This window comes from Bos indicus x Bos taurus, chromosome 20 (assembly GCF_003369695.1).
Source record: "Bos indicus x Bos taurus breed Angus x Brahman F1 hybrid chromosome 20, Bos_hybrid_MaternalHap_v2.0, whole genome shotgun sequence".
NCBI lineage: Eukaryota > Metazoa > Chordata > Mammalia > Artiodactyla > Bovidae > Bos > Bos indicus x Bos taurus.
In genome coordinates this window covers 62,403,831-62,424,388 of record NC_040095.1, presented here as the reverse complement: position 1 = coordinate 62,424,388, position 20,558 = coordinate 62,403,831, and the positions used below count along the sequence as shown (strand labels likewise).

At 49.7% G+C, this 20,558-nt stretch overlaps 1 protein-coding gene across 2 annotated transcripts in view; it reads left to right on the top strand.

The window, feature by feature from the left end:
* The first annotated feature begins 7,904 nt into the window (after window positions 1-7,904).
* Window positions 7,905-20,558, top strand: part of ANKRD33B (ankyrin repeat domain 33B) — a 101,723-nt gene continuing 89,069 nt past the window's right edge. For both annotated transcript variants that reach the window (XM_027520074.1, XM_027520073.1), the window contains exon 1: window positions 7,905-8,859. In XM_027520074.1, the coding sequence (XP_027375875.1) occupies window positions 8,494-8,859 (366 nt within the window). In that variant the 5' untranslated portion in view covers window positions 7,905-8,493. The remainder of the gene's footprint in view (window positions 8,860-20,558) is intronic.

Sequence of the window (20,558 nt, the reverse complement as noted above, 5' to 3'; positions counted from 1 at the left end):
CAGTTTAAAAATATTTGCCCAATGACTCTACCATCAAGCACTGCATGTTCAGCCTAAATTCTCTCTGCCCTTAGCTTTGACCTCCTGGGCATGGTTTGACAGGAAACCCAGCCAGAGTTAGGCCGAGTGATAGGTGTAAGCCATACTGAATGATTGATGGTACTTAAAATTCTGATTTAGTCTTTGCTTTGATTATGGGATTTATGCTTGGTTTGGGACAGTGATGGGGCCTGGAGACCCTGCCCTAAGGACTGGTGGGTCCAGGCTCAGAGCTGTGTGTATCACCCCATTCCTCCTGATTGACAAGATGCACCTCTAGAGGCAGGACCACCAGTACTGGGTGAGACCTGAGTCTCCTTGGTGTGTGGTCCCAGCAGTCTGAGTATGATGGTTACATATGGCAAGATATTAATCTGGCTTTATAGAGAACCATTGATAGTCAGAGTTGGTACAGAATCCAGATATACCCCCAGGGTCCTATTTAGATAGGAAGGGAGTAGGGCACAACCTTTAAAAAAAATGACATAGCCATTGGATACGACATAAACTGGTTAGACCCAGCTAGGTCCAAGATGGTGATCGATTTGACTTCCAAGACACCTTGAGCCTTAGTATTTTGTTGTTGCTGTTGTTTAGTCACTAAGTCTCATCCGACTCTTTTTCAAGCTCATAGACTGTAGCCCACCAGTCTCCTCTGTCCATGGGATTTCCCAGGCAAGAACTGGAGTGGGTTGCCATTTCCTTCTCCAAGGGATCTTTCCAACCCAGGAATCAAACCTGCATCTCCCGCATTGCTAGTGGGTTCTTTACCTCTGAGTCAGAAGGAAAGTCCTTTGAGCCTTAACATACACTCATTGTAACACATCAGCAGGCTAAATGACGCACCTACAGGTGCCTAGATGGTTCCGGAGCTGACCATAAAAGGCCAGGAAATAGGCGGTGGTCCAGTTCCTGGAAATACCCATCACTTGCCCCAACTAATTGGAATAACACTCCCACTTTTAGCCTATGAAATTATCAGCTTATAAAAACTAACAACCCCACACCCTGGGGTCACTCTCACTTTCTGTTGATGGAATGTGTCTCTCTCTAAATAAACTTGCTTTCGCTTTACTATGGCTTGCTCTTGAATTCTTTACCGCATGAAGTCAAGGATGCTCACTTGGTAGCCTGCCCCAGGGACTCACCCAAGGTCTGGGACGTGACCATCTTGTAACATCTCATTTTTCTTTACTGACACACTGTGTCTTCCTACCTTTGATGATATGTTGCTTTTTAATTCCTGAAGGTCTGAAGACTTAGAAGTAACAAGTTCAGGTTGCTACTCGGTACCTGATCTTGTCTAAATTCAGAAGGTCCCAAGAGATGGCAGAGGTTGGTTTAGGATGCTAAGTCTTCTCCTGGTGGCTCAGAACGGAAAGCCTGCAATACAGGAGACCCGGGTTCAATCCCTGGGTCGGGAAGATCCCCTGGAGAAGGAAATGGCAACCCACTCCAGTATTCTCATCTGGAAAATCCCATGGACAGAGGAACCTGGTGGGCTACAGTCCATGGGGTCACAAAGAGCAGGACATGACTGAGCAACTTCACTTTCACTTTCAATCAAGACGGTGAGACATCCTCTTAGATGCTGGAGATTAAAAACTAGTAATAAATTAAGTTCCTGTGGTATAGCACAGGGAGCTATATTCAATATCCTGTGATAAACCATAATGGAAAAGAATATGAAAAAGAATGTCTATATAGCAGAATCACTTTGCTGTACAGGAGAAATTAATACAACATTGTAAATCAACTATACCTCAAAAAAAAAAAAAATCACCTAGTAAGACCTGGTTCTTGAATTTTGAGAATTCTCAAGTTATAAAAAGGAAGACAGTTTTGCAAAAAAATTGTTGGAAAACAGTAACAGAAAGTATTATAGGTGCGTGAACAAAGGGGTAATGATGGGAAAATAGATATTTGCCCTGTTCCTAGGGTAGAAGGCCAGGGTGGGTTGTGTAGTCTTCTGCTGAGTAATTCCTTGAATAGCTTTTTATATCACATATGACTCCCTAAGTTAACCTTAAAAATCCAACCACTTTTATTCAGATGAGGAGCCAAGGACTTTTGTCCTTGAAGGAAACATGGTTTCTCTGCTGCTGCTGCTGCTGCTAAGTCACTTCAGTCGTGTCCAACTCTGTGCAACCCCATAGACGGCAGCCCATTAGGCTCCCCCGTCCCTGGGACTCTCCAGGCAAGAACACTGGAGTGGGTTGCCACTTCCTTCCTCAATGCATGAAAGTGAAAAGTGAAAGTGAAGTCCCTCAGTCGAGTCCGACTCTTAGCAACCTCATGGACTGCAGCCCACCAGGCTCCTCCGTCCATGGGATGGCTTCTCTAGTTATACCCTTTTATCTCTAATTCCCATCAAGAGCAGGGACAAGGCAGAAGTGTTGGCAGTGAGGAGCACACATGCACATGCTTCTTCCACGTATTTACCCACAAGGGCAGAAATCCTCCCTAAGTTCTTAAATGGCTGCACCAGTCCCGATTACAGCGGGAGGGATCTCATCGCTGTCCACTGAATGGAGTTAGAGGCAGAGGGCGGTTAATCTCTTTAATAGGAGAGCCAGAAATACACAAGAGGCTGCTCCTTATATCTCTAAGTAGGTCAGATGGATAATCTGGCCCAGTCATTCTGTAGATGGACTCCAGGACATGCTAAGTTACTTCTATTTCATTGCTGAAACCAAGCAAATCAGATGGGACTTGAACCACGGGGTGGGACTGGAACCTGGCCAAAACCCAGACTGGGACTTGAAGGTGCAGTCTTTTTGTTATTGTTGTTAAAATATTTTATTTACCTGTTTTATTTGTCTGCATCATGTCTTGTTTTGGCACAGGGGAGCTTCATTGCATCATGCAGGATCTTTTCATTTCGGGCCTTGGACTCTCTAGTTGTGTTGTGTGGGCTTAGTTACCCTTTACTTCCCCAATCAGGAATCGAACCTATGGCCCTTGTAGTGGAAGCACAAAGTTCTAACCACTGGACCAAGGAATTCCCCAAGCTCAGGTTCTTGACATCTTGTAGCAGAAATAATTCAGTGAGAGACAAAGTGATAGGTACGAATTGGATTTATTTAGAAAGGCAATGGCAACCCACTGCAGTACTCTTGCCTGGAAAATCCCATGGACGGAGGGGCCTGGTAGGCTGCAGTCCATGGGGTCGCTGGGAGTCGGACACAACTGAGCGACTTCACTTTCACTTTTCACTTTCATGCATTGGAGGAGGAGATGGCAGCCCACTCCAATGTTCTTGCCTGGAGAATCCCAGGGACGAGGAGCCTGGTGGGCTGCTGTCTATGGGGTTGCACAGAGTAGGACACGACTGAAGTGACTTAGGAGCAGCAGCAGAAAGATACACATTTCATAGACAGAATGTAGTCTACCTCAAAAGGCAAGATGGGCCCTGAGAGAAACACATCTCACAGAGTGTGGACCATCTCAGAAGGTGAGAGGCCTGGAAATTTTGGGTGGTTAGTTTTTATGGGCTGAATACTTCCGTAGGTGAAGGAGTGGGAGAATTATTCTATTTCAGTGAAGGGTTGAGAGTTTTCAAGAATAGGGATACCCCCAATTTTGGGTATTTTATGGTTAGCCTCTGATGAACTGTCACGATGCTGGCTTCCCTGGTGGCTCAGAGGGTAAAGCATTTGCCAGGAATGCGGGAGACCAGGGTTCGATCCCTGGGTTGGGAAGATCCCCTGGAGAAGGAAATGGCAACCTTGGTAGGCTACAGTCCATAGGGTCACAAAGAGTTGGATGCGACTAAGTGACTTCATGATGCTGGTAGGGGTGTCACTTAGATGCTAATGTATTATAATGGAGGCTTCCTTGTTGGCTCAAATGGTAAAGAATCTGCCTGCAATGCAAGAGACCCAAGTTCCATCCCTAGGTCAGGAAGATTCCCTGGAGAAGTAAATGGCCACCCACTCCAGTATCTTTGCCAGGAAAATTTCATGAACAGAGAAGCCTGGCCATGAGCACATGAGTGCATAATGCGCATAATGCGTGCATATTACAATGAGCATATGGAGAGGCTCATGGTCCGCTGGAGGTTGGATCTTCCGCCATCTTGGACCTACTTGGTTCTAGCCAGTTTCTGGTGTGTCCTCATGGCTGTATCTTCCTTCCAAAGGTTGTGCCCACCCTCCTTGCGTCTTGTTTCAGGTGCTGAAATAAAAGCACAGAATGTAAAATCTGGGAATTAAGTTTTATCGAGACCTTACTGAGGATATAGTCTGGGAAACAGCCTCTCAGATAACTCCGAGGAACTGCTTTGAAAGAGGTACGGAGTGGAACAGGAAAGTGAAAGTGTTGGTCGCTCAGTTATGTCTGACTCTTTGTGAACCCATAGACTGTAGCCTGCCAGGCTCCTCTGTCCACGGAATTCTCCAGGCAATACTGGAGTAGGTAGTCACTCCTCCAGAGGCTCTTCCTGACCCGGGGATCAAACTTGAGTCTCCTGCATTGAAGGCAGATTCTTTACTGTCTGAGGGACCTATATGTATAATTTGCTGGGAAAAAACCATGGAACTGAACATCAAAAGATCACTGTGAATCACAAAGAACAGACATCTCAAATTAACGAGTTTAGTGCTTTTCTCTTTATGGAAAAATGCAAGAATCTAGGATCATGGAAATCTTCCCTTAGATGTTTATCTTAACCATCTAGGGGCAGACAGCCAAAGCACAAAATATTTCCTTTTTTTCCCTTTCCATTCTGGATTCCCCTGTCAGTGGGTGACTGCAATGCCTTATGACTTGATCCTTGTAGAACTGGAATGGCCAGCAACATTTTTTTTTTTTCTTTACAGATACAGTAGGAAATTTTTGGGAATATCCTAAGTATCAAGACTAGGAGTTGGTCAAATACAGGTGTAACTCAGTCAAGATCTAGAACTATTATGATTGCAACTCAACAGTGGGGATGTCATCAGAAGTCAGTTTGTCAGATAGCACAGTCTGCACTGTATCCCAAGGTGCACTGCCTTCCAAAAGAAAAAACGAAAAGCATTTCTCTTTCAGCTCACGTGGGTAGTTCTCTTGGCAAACAGGGCAACACATTTGGAGCACCTGTTGCCGCAGAGGAGTTTATGTCATACAGCAAATGGATACTCTAACTTTCATAATAATGAAAGTCAACAGTTACTACGTGCTAAAATTCAGACATATGAAATGCTTAAAATCATTCTGCCATTCGTTCTATTCTAGAGGTTGGGACCTTGGTTATTTGATGAGCAATGAACTCACCTGCCAATGCAGGAGACATAAGAGACGTGGGTTTGATCCTTGGGTTGGGAATATCCCTTGGAGGAGGGCATGGCAACCCACTTCAGTATTTCTTGCCTGAAGAATCCCCATGGTCAGAGGAGCCTGGCAGGCTGCAGTCCGTGGGGTTGCAAAGAGTCTGAAGTGACTTAGCACACACGCATGCATGGGGAGGGTTCATGCATGGCTCCACCGTTAGGTCATCTCACTTTGCTTTCTAAACAAATTTTGTGGGGAGTGTGCCATTACAGGTGCATTCAGTTTTCAGTCTTTAAATACACTGCTTGTAATTTTTTAAGACCTTCCTGTTATAGCTATTACAGTTAGGTGGCCTCTTTGAGAAATATAACTAAAATAGTGGATTTTTTTTTAAATAGCCCAAGGACAAATTATTCAACTGAATCAACCAGCTGTTTAATTGCCATACATATATAAAACTTAACTATCACAACATTGTCAATTGGCTATACCCCAATACAAAATAAAAAGCTCAAGAGAAAGAAGGAATATTAATATTTAAAAACTTAAACATCATCAATCAAAAGAACAGAATTCAGCTATTCCATTGAAACTTAACTATCTTGGATCAAATACAGTTCTGTAAAATGTTACCTATTAAGAGTTCTGAGTCCGTTGGCAGTTTTGATAAGCTGCTTTCTCCTTCTTGGGTAGATTTTGTACATATAATGTTGACTTAAAAATCCCCAAGGCCTAATTGTGTGTTCTCTCACAACACTGAGCATCTCTTGTCTTTGTGGTAAAAGGGGAGCATTTCTAAAAGGGAAAACCAGTTTGGTTTGGAGTTGGATCCCTCACAAAAGGCTAGTTTTTATTTGGAGCTGGCCATTTCAGAAATTTACCTTTAAAGGTTACACCATGTAGTGATATTTGCAACCGAATTTCCAAGGAAGGAAAGGAGGAAGTGGGGAACTCTGAAGATAGAGCTTAACTTTGGTGGTGAAATACCCAGGGATGAGGGCTGAGGGGTTGCCCACTCCTGGGGGTCCACTTCCCCACTCCAGGACCACAGCCCCATCCCTGGGGACCCCCAGCCCAGCCCTCTGGGTACTTTGATAGGCACAGCTGGCCTGGGGTTAGAGGAGGGGAGGGTTAGCAAACTCATCTCTCTGCCTGGGCAGAGGGGGAGGGTCACTTCAACTTGTAAAAATCCCCTGACTTCATTTAGCCTCTGGAAACACCAAAAACAGCGGTCAGTCTTGAAAGGTGGAAATTTCCAGTGGGGATTTATGTAAATATGGCTACTTAGAAAAGAAAAAGCAAACTATGACCCGGGGTATTTTTGGCTTCAGAGAGAAAGCCCCGGACTACAGGAGGTCGGTGCGCCCGGGGTTCACTTTCGGTTCAAGGCTCGCTCGGGCGTCCATCTCTCCTGTCCGCAGCCCCACCCCGTCCTCCCGACCTCGGGGATGCCAGGTTCCCAGTCAGCCCGGAGGACACTGGAGGCCACGGGGATCACCACGGGCAGGTCGCACAGAACGCCAGGGCCTCAAGATGCAGAGGCCTAGGCAGTTGGAACCTCACTCAGGCCCCCGCCAACCATCCCCGGTGGTGTCTTTGACCGCGTTCCCCACTGTGGCCCTCAGCCTGCCCGCCCAGGCCTGGAATCTTCTAGTTTGTCCCCAGCTCCAGCGGCCGCCCGGTTTTGTTCACCTTGGTGCCCCGAGGGCCTCTCAGGAGCTGGCACCGGGTAGGCACGCTGTCCAGAGCGGTGGAAATTAAAGAAGGAAAGGAGGGTGAGGAGACAGAAAGAAGCGCTGTTTCACCCGTGGGCTCCGCGTCCGCCCATGGACCTGAGGTGGTTTCTGTCCAAGATGCGACGTCCCCCGACGGCCCCAACCCTCACGCCACATCTCCCCTATCCTAAAAGCTTTTTCCATGAGGATTTGGCCCACGGTCCCACGATGCGTCTTCCTGTAGGAGGCCTGAGGCTCCCGGCGGCGGGGCTTCACCCTCTGCGCTGGGACCGACGGGGCGGAGTGGGGGGGTAGGCCAGGCTCTGGCCGGGGGGGACCGGGGTTGAGGGGACGGTTCGGGGATGGGACCCGGGCCATCGCTGCGGGTCGGCTCTCTGTGTTTGGCAAGCAGCAGCGGAGTCTGAGCCGGGGTGGTGGCTTCCGCCTGTGCATCCGTCTAGACTCCGCAGATAAAGGGACCCTGGCCAGGGGTGAGGGAGTGGGGTACCCTTCGGATCTGGAGCCGCCCCTTCTCACCCAAATGTCATTCCCCCAACCCCGGCGGCTCCAGGACAGCGGCTCCGAGGCGCTCGTTGAGAAGCCATCTGAAAAGGGATCGCTGGCCCGGGTCTTCTCCCTCGTCTCCCGCCTCGCCTCGGCCTGGGATGTCCCCGGGGGCAGCCCGGAACTCCCGGTTCAGAGGGGCAGGGTCCCCAGCTGGATACCATCTCCCACGCATCCACCCGTCCTCCGTGCCCAGGGCCGTCTTAACCCGGGAGCGAAGTTGGCCTCGGAGCCTAGACTCCCGGAAAAAATGCACAAACAGGCTGGGAGTCTCGGACGATGAGAAACTGCCCACCCCCCCCCCCAACCCCCTCCCCACCCCGCCACCCCAGCCCGCAGGCCTGACGCCCGGGGTGGCTCCGGGCCCAGGGATTTGGTGTTACCGACGGCTGAGCCCGCTGCGTCCTCCGACCCCCACCTTCACCCTCATCCCGAGAGCAGGGGCGGGGCCACCAGCCACGAGGGCGTTCAGGTTCTTTAGTTGTCGCTTCTGGTTCTCCCGCGTGCGCATTTCTCAGCTCCCGGGCACAGCAGCCGGCTGCACCGAACCCGCGGGGCCGAGGCGCCCCCTGCTTGGCTCTTAACTTTTGCCAGGATCACGCCGGGTGGTGGGGGGCGGGGGGCGGCGCGGGACCCCGGGGCGCGCACCTCCTCGGGCTCGGCCGTCCCCGCCCGCGCCCGCCCGCCGCGCTCGGAAAGCCCCCGCGGCTCCTCCTACCCCCGAGGGGCTTTCTCCAGCCTCCGGTGACTCGAGTCTTGGAGCGCGGCCGCCCGGCGCGCGTTTCCGCCGAGCTGGAGCGCGCAGAGCCCTCCTGCTTTTCTGGGGCCGCCGGGGACAAGGGGCGGTGACCTCGGTGCGCGCCCGGCGTCCCCGGCTCCCGGCCCGCTCCCCGGCCCCCCGGCCCGCGCCCCGGCCGCCGGCATGGTGCTGCTGGCCGGGCCCGGGCCGGAGGGCGGCGGGGCGCGCCGCGTGTCCCCAGAGCCACCGTCCCCACCCCGGGACGCGCAGGCCGGGGAGGACCCAGCTGACTACGAGGAGTACGAGGACTTCTCGAGTCTGCCCGACACCCGCAGCATCGCCTCGGACGACTCCTTCTACCCTTACGGAGATGAGGAGGAGTACAGCTCGGTGAGCGCGGAGAGCGCTCCGGAGCCTGTTCCGGAAGGCGTCCCGGAGGCGGCTACCCTCCTGCGCGCCGCCTGCGCCAACGACGTGGGGCTGCTGAGGGCGCTGGTGCGGCGAGGGCCCAGCGCCGAGGAGGTGCAGGAGACCGATCGCAACGGCCGGGTAAGAGCGCGCCCGTTCGGGGTTCTGGGCCCCTCCGCCCTCCTCGGCCCCGGCCCGGCGATGACTTTGCCGCGGCCGAGAGTGCCGTTTCCCAGCTCCATGGGAACGCGGGACGCCCGGCGCCCTGGGCGGCCTGCCCATCCCCGGCTGGAGGGAGCCGCACAATTGCTCCGTGGTCACAGCGCCTCGGGGACCGTCGCCAGACCCGCGCGCGTGCTCACCGCAGCCCCTTCTAGTTTCCCGCCCGCGAAGTCTTCCATGCTCCCCTGGGGCCCGCGCTGGGATCTGAGCTGGGGCGTCTCGCGGGTCCCTTCACTCCGGGTCCCCTCTGACCGTCAACCCTCCTCGCCTGCAGGGGAAACCCCTTCTGCAAAATGCCCCAGTCGCCCCCAGTGCCCCCAGGGTTCGGCCCTCTCGCTGCCCCTGCGCTTGGCCTTTCACGCCGGAGCGCGGATCGGCTTCTGCTCGCCTCCCGGGTTCGAAGTTGGTTCTGGGACCCCCTCCTTCCTCGCATCCCTCCCCCTGCCCAGGCGCGGCTGCGCCCGATGACCCACGCGGTGGCCGGCCAGCGCGATGTCCGACTGGGCTATCCTCACGGTCACCGCGGAGAGCCGAGGGCCATCGCGCGCCCCCCTCCCCGGGGCAGGTCCCTGCAGGGGAGCACAGCGGGGCGGCAGGAGCACACCCGCAGGGCAGGCGGGCGTGGGGGTGGGGAAAAGCACGAGGGATCCATGAGTCATGACAAGACTCAGGGACGATGAGAAACACTGAGAAAAAAAAAGAAAGAAAAAGTTGGCTCGAGAAGGACTGGCTCTCGGAACGCAGCCCACCAAAGCCGCGGGAGGAGACAAGCCGCAGGGTGAGCGCAGCGGCCAGGTGCCCGTGGTCGGTGCCCAGCGGACAGTGGCCGCGGTCTCCCTGCCTGTTACGGTCCCCGGGTCCCGCGGGATGGGCAGTCTCTGCCTGGCGCGCAGCCGGAGGGAAGGTGCCTTTGCTGGGGAGGTCCCATACTGATGGGAAGGATGTGCGTCTCCTTGGAAACCGGGGGAGCCGGGTGCCTTTGGTTTATCGCGGGGGGTGGGGCTGTGGGGCCCCGGGGTGTTCCTCCCCTGCCTGTGGTCTGGACCCGGCTCAGGCAGACTGGAGCTCCTGCAGGTATGGTCGAACTTGACACCGCAGTTGAACTTGGGGAGGGCTCTCCGCTTGGTGTAATGTGTCAGGTGGTGCTGGCCCCTAGATCTCGAAGGCTCCCAGAGCTGGAGAGGGGCCCGCGTGGGCAGCATCACCCCGGTGACCCTGGGACACCCCAGGGATGCCTGCACCCCAGCCCTCCCTCTGGCCGCCAGGAGGCTGACTGTGCAGCTCTGCTTTCGCTTTTACCAAGGTGACTTTTCACAGATGTTCACGGGAAACCTCAGTTTCCTGAAGCAGGTAACCGGGGGCTGCCTTAAAGGAAGCCCCACAAGGGTTAGGAAGGGTCAGGGATGGGGTGGATCTCTCCCCTGTTGGAGGCAGCTTGGGGTCTCCTGGGGCCTGGGTTGCCCAGCCCCCACTCTGGGCTCCACTAGGCTGTGCTTTGTTGTGTTTCCTTTGGGGGCAAAAAATAAAAGTTGGAAAGCAGCTGTACTGGAGACCACTGAGGACAACATGAACCATCCCCAAGGGGCTTGGGTCTGTTGTACTGAGTTTTGCAGCCTCTTATGAAAGCCTCGAGGGCTTCCCTGATGGCTCAGTTGGTAAAGAATCCAGCTGCAATGCAGGAGACCGGGGTTCGATTCCTGTGTCGGGGAGATCCCCTGGAGAAGGGAAAGGCTACCCACTCCAGTATTCTGGCCTGGAGAATTCCAGGGACTGTATAGTCCATTGGGTTGCAAAGAGTCGGATGCGACTGAGCAACTTTCACTGTGAAAGCCTCTCCCTCAGTGCAGAGTCAGGGGTGGCCAGCTCCGGTCTCTGCCTCAGTTTCCCTGCTGTGATGTGGGGCTGATGGCAGCTTCAATCTGCCAGGTTACTGAACACTAGATCCCTAGCGCACAGCTCTCTGACGTGGCCGTGTTTACTGTTTTGTCCTGTTTTTCACTCACCTACCTTCTCCATGCTCAGAAGAGACATCCTCCAGGTTTTTTTTTTTTCCTGAGATCAGGCAAAGCTATTTTTCTCTGTGCTTTCCCCCTTGATTACAGAGTCTCCCTTCATTTTTCTGCTCTGAGCCTCCTCTCTGCTCCCCACCAAATCAGGATGGAGAAATGGCCCACAGCCCATCAATGACAAAGGCCCACAACCCATCAAGCCCTTTTATCTTTTGATCAGAAGAAGTGGGTCCTGTGTTCTGGGCTTTGAGGGGGTGAGGCGAGAGCTTCTGTTCTTCCTGGTGGCTTCTTGATCTTGTTATCAAACAGCCTCTGTCTTTCTGAAGCACTTTGAAAGAATGAAGTGTCACAAAGGCCAAAACACAACCCTGTAGCAGATGGGGTAGTGAGTCACTGATGAGCGTTCACTGCAGACCCACTGTGTGCCAGGCACGAGTGGGCACTGCAGGGTCTCCTGAATCAAAGGGTCTCTGCCTTGAGAGTCTTCACCTTTTAATTGAGGAAGAACTCAGAGTGATAGTACCAAGTGCTTAGACGATAATAATAGTACCCAGTGCTTAGAGAGCAATAATACCCAGTGTTTAGAGAGTAATAGTGCCCAGTGCTTAGAGAGTAATAGTGCCCAGTACTTAGAAAGCAATAATACCCAGTGTTTAGAGAGTAATAGCACCCAGTGCTTAGAGAGTATTAGCGCCCAGTGCTTAGAGAGTATTAGCGCCCAGTGCTTAGAGAGTATTAGCGCCCAGTGCTTAGAGAGTATTAGCGCCCAGTGCTTAGAGAGTACTAGTGCCCAGTACTTAGAGAGCAATAGCACCCAGTGTTTAGAGAGTATTAGCGCCCAGAGCTTAGAGAGCATTAGTACCCAGTGCTTAGAGAGTAATAGTGCCCAGTACTTAGAGAGCAATAGTGCCCAGTGCTTAGAGAGTACTAGTGCCCAGTGCTTAGAGGGTAATAGCGCCCAGTGCTTATAGCCAGAGGCAGGATGTGAGAGGAGCTCTATAGAAGTGCAGAGCAAACATCTTGGAAGCCGGGACGTGAGGACAATCAGGGAAGCCCAGTGAAGGGCGACTTTTGGAGGTGGTGGTGGGAGGACCTTCTAGGCAGGCAGATGGCTCCAAGGCGGTGGTCGGTCACGGTGCGGGACAATGTGGTCGCTGAAGCCAGAGGGGCTTTCCAGGGCTAGCTGCTGAGGGGCCGGCCTGGAGCTGCTGGTTAAGAAATGGGAAGCTGGGAAATCTGGTTTCAGCGTGCTGGTGTCCGGTCTCGGGGCCGTGATATCCCTCCGCACACGGCCACACGACTCGGCTGCTCACAGCCTTCAGCTTCAGGTCTTCAGGGCGTCTCCTCAGGGAAGTCTTTCCTCCCATCCCCAGCCAAGCCAGCAGCTCCTGGAACCAAGGGAGGACAGTCCGGGTGTTCAGCAGTTGAGGCCTGCAATGGCAGGTAGGGTGGTCATTCGAGAGAACCGGTGACGTTCTAGCAAAGACGTAGAGAAGAGGGCTTCGTTGGTGGTTCGGGGGTTAAGAATCCCCCTGCCGATGCAGGGGACACGGGCTGATCCTGGCCCGGGAAGATTCCGTATGTCAAGGGGAAGCTAAGCTCGTGTGCCACAGCGCTGAAGCCCGAGCACCCTAGAGCCTGTGCTGTGCAACCCGAGGAGCCACCTCAGTGAGAAGCTTGCGCGCTGCAAGTAGGGAAAGGCTGATCATAGCCATGAAGACCCAGCACAGCCAAAAACAAAACAAAACAAAAAAAAACCCGAGTCACATTATTTAAAACGAAAAGATGCAGAGAAGAAAACTCGGAAAGAGCACTTCAGGAAGAGGGCACAGCAAGTGCACAGGTCCTGAGGCAGGAGCTGTTCAGGGGCTGGTCTGTGATCAGTAGCAGTAAAAAGCTTATGGAAAGTCTGAGCGTTTTTGCTGGAGGACAAGGGGAATTGCATTAACTGGCAGACTACTCAGGCCTTCCTGGTGAGTCAGTGGTAAAGAATCCACCTGCCGATGCAGGAGTCGCTGGTTCCATCCCTGGGCTGGGAAGATCCCCCAGAGAAGGAAATGACTACCCACTCCAGCATTCTTGCCTGGGAAATCCCACAGACAGAGGAACCTGGCAGGCTTCAGTCCGTGGGGTCACAAAGAGTCGGGATAAGTGACTCAGTGATATCTGAGTGACTAGATAACAACAACTGAACTGCTCACAGGCTGCAGATAGCAGCCTCCCAGAAGGAAAATGTCTCTAAAGGCTTTTTAGGGGTTGTGTTTATTGAACTGTTGATCTCTGGTCCATTAAGAACAGAGTTTGCCGAGATGAGTGAGGTTTCATTTGGCTGGAGTTAACTAAGGATCAGACTTGTTTTGTTTAAGAAGGTGTGTTCTGGGGACTTTGCTGGTGGTCCAGTGGTTAAGACTTCAGGTTTCCAGTGCAAGGGATAAGGATTTGATCCCTGGCCAGGGAACTAGATCCCCTGTGCTACTCTGCATGGCCAAGAAAAAAAAAGGTCTGTTGTTTCCTGGCTCCTGAGATCGGTAGAATTTTGGACCTAGCTCAGCAGAGTCTCCTTCTAAAATATTTATTGTTCTAAAAGGATTGCATAACTGAATATGCAACATGTAAATATTTGTCAAACAATCCTTCAGAAGTATTCAGAGTGTGCTCTGCTGTCTTGTAGATTTATGCTTGTTTTGTTCCCGCTGACTCGGGGACAGTTCTCCTTGTTAATTCTTCACTTCTCTCCTGAGGTAAGGCCCTGACAACTCTGCAGAGAGGACTGCAACCAAAGGAAATGTTTGTGCTGTGTTCATTGTTACAGAACGGTGGTTTGAATGTCAGACAGCTCTTGAACCAAATTAGGCCCAATTCTGCTACCTTGAAAATATTGTACTCTTTCCTTTAAAAAAAAAAATTAAATTTATTCTGGCCATGCCACGTGCTTATCAGAACTTAGTTCCATGGCCAGAGATTTAACCCGGGTCCTCAGCAGTGGAAGCAGAAGCCTTAACCCCTGGACGACCAGGGAAGTCCCCCTCCTCTCTTGATGGGACTCTTATCTTACATGTTTAAGTTCCAGTTCCTCTTGCTGAAATGTTTCCAAGACTACTTCACCCATTTCCTCAGTTGGCTCAGGAATGGCTGCATTCACCATCTGCATGATTTTGGAGCCCAAGAAAATAAAATCTCTAACTGTTTCCATTGTTTCCCCATCTATTTGCCATGAAGTGATGGGACCGGATGCCATGATCTTAGTTTTTTGTATGTTGAGTTTTAAGCCAGCTTTTTCACTCTCCTCTTTCATCTTCATCAAGAGTCTCTTTAGTTCTTCACTTTCTGTCATAAGAGTGGTGTCTTCTGCATATCTGAGGTTATTGATTTTTCTCCCAGCAATCTTAATTCCAGCTTGTGCTTCATCCAGCCCGGCATTTTTCATGATGTACTCTGCATATAAGTTAAATAAACAGAGTGACAATATACAGGCTTGAGATAGTCCTTTCCCAATTTGGAACCAGTCTGTTGTTCCTTGTCCAGTTCTAACCGTTGCTTCTTGACCTGCATACTGATTTCTCAGGAGGCAAGTCAGGTGGTCTGGTATTTCCATCTCTTTCAGAATTTTCCACAGTTTATTGTGATCCACACAGTCATAGGCTTTGGCATAGTCAATAAAGCAGACGTAGGTGTTTTTCTGGAATTCTCCTGCTTTTTCTATGCTCCAGCAGATGTTGGCAACTTGATCTCTGGTTCCTCTGCCTTTTCTAAAACCAGCTTGAACATCTGGAAATTCACGGTTCACGTATTGCTGAAACCTGGCTTGGAGAATTTTGAGCATTACTTTACTAGCGTGTGAGATGAGAGCAATTGTGCTGTAGTTTGAACATTCTTTGGCATTGTCTTTCTTTGGGATTGGAATGAAAACTGACCTTTTCCAGTCCTGTAGCCACTGCTGAGTTTTCCAAATTGAGTGCAGCACTTTCACAGCATCATCTTTTAGAATTTGAAATAGCTCAACTGGGATTCCATCACCTCCGGTAGCTTTGCTCATAGTGATACTTCCTAAGGCCCACTTGACTTCGCATTCCAGGATGTCTGGTTAGAGGTGAGTGATCACACCATTATGATTATCTGGGTCGTGAAGATCTTTTTTGTATAGTTCTGTGTATTCTTGCCACCTCTTCTTAATATCTTCTGCTTCTGTCTGTCCTTTTTTGTGCCCATCTTTGCATGAAATGTTCCCTTGGTATCTCTGATTTTCTTGAAGAGATCTCTAGTCTTTCCCCATTCTGTTGTTTTCCTCTACTGATCCTCATTGATCACTGAGGAAGTGATATATTTTTAAAATGTTTATTTATTTGGCTGGGCTAGGTCTTAGTTGCAGCATGTAGAATCTAGTTCCCTGACCAGGAATCCAACCTGTGCTCCTTGCAGTGGAAGCACAGAGTCTAAACCACTAGACCGCCAAGTGGGTCCCCCATTTCTTTCATTTTCTGGTTAAAAAAGGACAGGACTTCCCTGACAGTCCAGTGCTTAAGACTTCATGCTTCCACTGCAGGGGGCAAGGTTTGATCCTTGGTTGGGGAACTAAGATTTCACATACTGTGAGGTGTGGGAAAAAAACACAAAGTGGGAAAAAAAAAAAAGGACACAATTTTTTAAAGAATAATTTTAGGTTCACAGCAAAATTGAGGGGAAGGAGCAGAGATTTCCCTTATATCCTCTACTCTCCCGAGGCACATCCACCTGCCCCCATTGCTTACATCCCCCACCAGAGTGGTACGTTTGCTGTAGCTGATGAAGTTACACTGATCCATCACAATCAGCCAAACTCCACAGTTTACCTTGGTTACCCTTGGTGTTGGACACTGTATTGTTGTTTCATTTCGGTGTCATGTTCGACTCTTTTGGGACCCCATGGGCTGGCTGTAGCCCGCCAGGCTTCTCTGTCCATGGGATTTCCCAGGCAAGAATACTGGAGGGGGTTGCCATTCTGTGGGTTTGGACAGATGTGTAATGACTCGTATTCACCACTGTAGTGCCATAAAGTGTCCCTTGTGTTCTTCATGTAAGTGTGTCAGTTATCTATGGCCACAGCAATGCTGCATAACAAATAACTGAAACCTCAGGGTGTACACACCAGTCACATGTTGCTGAGGGTGGCCCAGCCCAGCCCATCTCAGCCAGATATGCTTTTAGCTGGGGGTTGGCTGCAGATGGCAGGACGGGGACGGTCTTGGCTGGGGTGGCTGGTCTCTGTCTGTGTGGTTTCTCCTCCTGCAGCAGGCTGGTCTGGGCCTGTTCTCCAAGGCAGGGGCTGAGTTGCCAGGGAGCCAGCAGAGCAAGAAAGGTTCAGCGTCAGTTCTGCTGAAGCAGGTTACAAAGCCAAGCATGAATTTACCCTCTAGTGTGAACTTGCTTTTGCTTGTAGTCGATGCTGTTCACTAACCCTCAGCATTTCTGTTTATTTAAAATGTATCTTTATTGAGGAATATTTCAGATAGGTGCCTGAGGAGAAGGTATCAAGAACCTCCCATGTCCTAACCGTCCAGCCTCAGTGAGTATCAGCTCCTGAAGGCCTGTTTTAATTTTGATGGACAGGATTATATTTAATGCTGCTTTTGGTGTGTGTGTGTGTATAGGTTTCAGAAACCTAGGAGAAGCATTATCAGGGGGTCTTGAAGCCGGGATGGATTTTGGAGCTTGGTGGTCCCTATCATTTTTTAGTAGAAGAAAGTGGGGCTCAGAGAAGAGGGCCTCTAGATACGTCAGGAGAGCTGGCTTCTAGAATGACCCGGCAGCTGTTCATGGTCTACCTTTTGACCCCTGTGAGCCTCCCCAAGGGGTTTCTGAGCCTTCCACCTTTGCCTCCTGGCTGCACTTGAGGAATGGGCTACCCAGAAATTCTGTGTACTGATTTTATACTGTTGATTTCCTTTCCAACCTATGTTTGTAAAGGAAGACTAAGACAGAGATGTTATAAAAATCTAAAGCAGTAAGATGGTTTAGAAATTCTTTTGGAATCTCATTTATTTGCCCAACCTTCATGTCAATATGATAAGTGAGCTATTAGTTAAAACTATTTTGAATGACAACTTCTAGTAAATATGGCTACAGTATAGGGAAGGCTTTACAGTATAGGGAAAGCTTTAAGTGTGATTTAACTAATTTTAAGTTTCTAAAATTCAATTCCTCTGACCAGACCTTTAGGTCAGTAACTGATGGTTATAGGATTATTCTGATTTTCTCTTTCTTTCTGAATCCATTATGGTAATCTATGTTTTTCTAGGAAGCTGTTCCATTTTTTTTCCTAAATTTTAAAGATTAGTAGTATGAGCTTTTTACAGAATTCTCTTTTTAATCTCTGCTATAACATATTATATCCTGTATTTTTGCATTTTTTGCATTTAAGCTGTTTCTCTTTTGTGGTGTTGCTTAGTCACTCAGTCGCATCCGACTTTGTCTCTTCAAAAATATGTTATTGTCTTTTCAGAGAATCAACTTTTGTTCTGGATCTGTTTCCTTGTTCGCTATTTCATTAATTTCTGCTTTCCTTTTTATTATTTCCTTCCTTCAGGTTTATTCTACATATAACTTTCAAAGTATCACTTTCATTTTTCCCCACAAGTTTTGATATGTAACATTTTATTATTGTTAGGTTTTCATTTATATTAATGATTTCTTTTTTTTTGACCTAGCAGTTATTTAGAATGGTATTTAATTTTTTAAGTATATATTGTTAGGCTTTATATAAAATAACCTTTGAAGCCTGATTCAGAGACTATGGTCTGCGTGATACTCTGAAAATTTTTGAGACTGACTTTATAGCCTGTTGGGCCAGTAATTCTAAATCATAATGAAAGTCGATCAGTCACGTCCGACTCTTTGCGACCTCATGGACTATACAGTCCATGGAATTCTCCAGGCCACAATACTGGAGTAGGTAGCCTTTCCCTTCTCCAGTGGATCTTCCCAACCCAGGGATTGAACCCAACTCTTCCACATTGCAGGCAGATTCTTTACCAGCTGAGCCACAGGGGAAGCCCAAGAACACTGGAGTGGGTAGCCTATCCCTTCTTTAGCAGATCTTCCCGACCCAGGAATCGAACTGGGGGTCTCCTGCACTGCAGGTGGATTCTTTACCAACTGAGCTATGAGGGAAGCCCCACTATCTAAATCATAACCATGTGATATTTTATAATTTCTCCAAATTAAGTCAAAATAATTCCATATGTAAAAAATATGTAATTTCCTTTAATTAAAAGAAATAAGAGGGATGTAGAGAAGTTGTTAAACTATGTGAACAAAGGAAATATGTGAACAATGGAAATATGTTTCATTCTAGATGGTTGGGAAGTAATTCTTTTAGACAATTGGTAGAATAATGGTGTATGTGTGTGTTTATGAGTTCAGGTTTTATGATGAAGTAGGATATTAAAAATCCTTGATGTCACTTGATGTATGTGTACAAAAAGAATAGAGACTATTTTTTAATGGTATTTCTGAATTTTAAAGACAGTTGAAGGTGGCATTTACTTATTTCTACTAAGTCAGAGACACGGAAATGAAGCGAGACGTGAAATCCCAAGTGCCAGTTGGGTAGGTGGCAGAATTGGATTGGAAGAGTAGGATTTGAGAGCAATTTCCAAGTATCAGAAAAGCAGTGTATGCTTCTAAAGGCATATCGATGTCAGCTGTGAATGAGTTCAGATCCAGGGCAGGCATGTGATGGGTAGGGGGAGATGAAGGAATCAAGCATTTCCCTCTGGCTTCTGTTTCTGAAATGTAGCTGGCTCATGGGTGAGAGGTCACACCTGGTGAGGGACATCCCAGCGGAGAGAGGTGTGCAGGCAAGGGCAGGGGAGAGGCAGGACCTCTGCTCAGGGCTGGTGCCCGCCAGTGAAGGGTGTCACATTTATAGCAGCACACTTGCTGGGATAAGGAAAGACACGTGAATTCAGTTGAAAATGAAGGGCTTCCCTGGAGGCTCAGTGGTAAAGAATTCGCCTGCCAGTGCAGGAGACATGGGTTCGATCCCTGATCTGGGAAGCCCCAACATGCCTCGGGGCACCTAAGCCTGTGAGCCCCTAGGGTTGAGCCTGTTTCCTAGAGCCCATGCTCTGCAGCAAGAGGGCAGCGAGAAGCCTGTGCCCCACAACCAGAGAGGAGCTCCTGCCTGCTGCAGCTGGGGAAAAGCCCACGCAGCAGTGGAGGCCCAGCACAGCTGAAGAAATGAATAAAGGAAGGAAGGAAGATGGAGAAATTAGGCTGAGTGAAAAAAAAAAATCTCTAAGGATTATATGCCATGTGGTTCTATTTACGTAATCTTCCCAAAGTAATGCAGTTGTAGAGATGAGACCTTCTCTTGGGCTTCCCTGGTGGCTCAGCTGGCAAAGAATCCACCTGCAATGCAGGAGACCTGGGTTTGATCCCTGGTTTGGGAAGATCCCCTGGAGAAGAGAAAAGTTACCCACTCCAGTATTGTGGCCTGGAGAATTCCATGGACTGTGTAGTTCATGGGGTCGCAAAGAGTTGGACATGACTGAGCGACTTTGACTTTCAGAGATGGAGAACAGATGGGGGGTTGCTGGGTTAGGGCTCTGCGGGGAGGAGTGGATGGTACTCTGGCTGGGGCAGGCCTGCTTCTAGATCGTGGTGGTGGTTACCCGGAGCTGCACGAGGGTTACAATGGCAGAGGACCACACACAGACACACACAGACACACACAGACACACACACACACACACACACACACACACGCCAGGGACCCCTGAACAAGCTCTGTGGAATGCAGCAGTGCCCCTTTCATGATGCTCTTGCACTATAATTATGCAGATGTTGATACTGGGGAGACAGGCTGAAGGGGTGGCTTTGTGTCAGTTGACCACTATTTCAAAATCAAAAATTTAGTAGAAATGAGGGGAGGCATGCATTACCTTTTATCTGCAGCCCTACCACATGAATAGACTGGATTTTGGAAGCTAAAGCAAGATCAGATGTGGTTAATATGGGGAGATGAGACTGATGGGAATGTTGGGTGTTTGAATGTTGCTACTCAAGTGTGGTTTAATGAGGTGCTCATCTAGGGTTTTTCCCCAAATGCAGGATTGCAGGCCCTCCCTAGATGTACAGAACCAGAGTCTGCGCTCTTGGTGATGGGCATGTTCACTTGTGGGAAGAGCTATGGAACTTTATTCTGAGAGGAGAAAGCAAGTGTGGTGGCCAAAGATGGTAGCCTTAGGTCGGTCACATGACCCTGGACAAGTCACATGGTCTTCCCAGCCTCAGTTTCCTCTAGATGCCCATCTAGAAAAGGGGGTGCTTTTTATGAGGCTCACAATAACCTCATGGAAGTTCTAGGCAGAATGAATCAGTGACTTAGGCATAACAGGGGGTGCTCAGTGAGGGCAGCTGTTGTTTCTGTGGGTGAATTAACCTCAAGGTGGGTTTCTAGTCCTGCAGCTTCAATTTCAGCCAAGGGAAAAGGTGGGGGCAAATTAACCATCTAGCCAAAGAAGAGCGGTCAAGCCAATAGTGTGTCTGTCACTTGATAAGGGCCTGTTTGTAAATGTAAACGTTAGTTAAGAGGGTAGATCTCGGGTTATGCATTCGTACCTTGAGGAC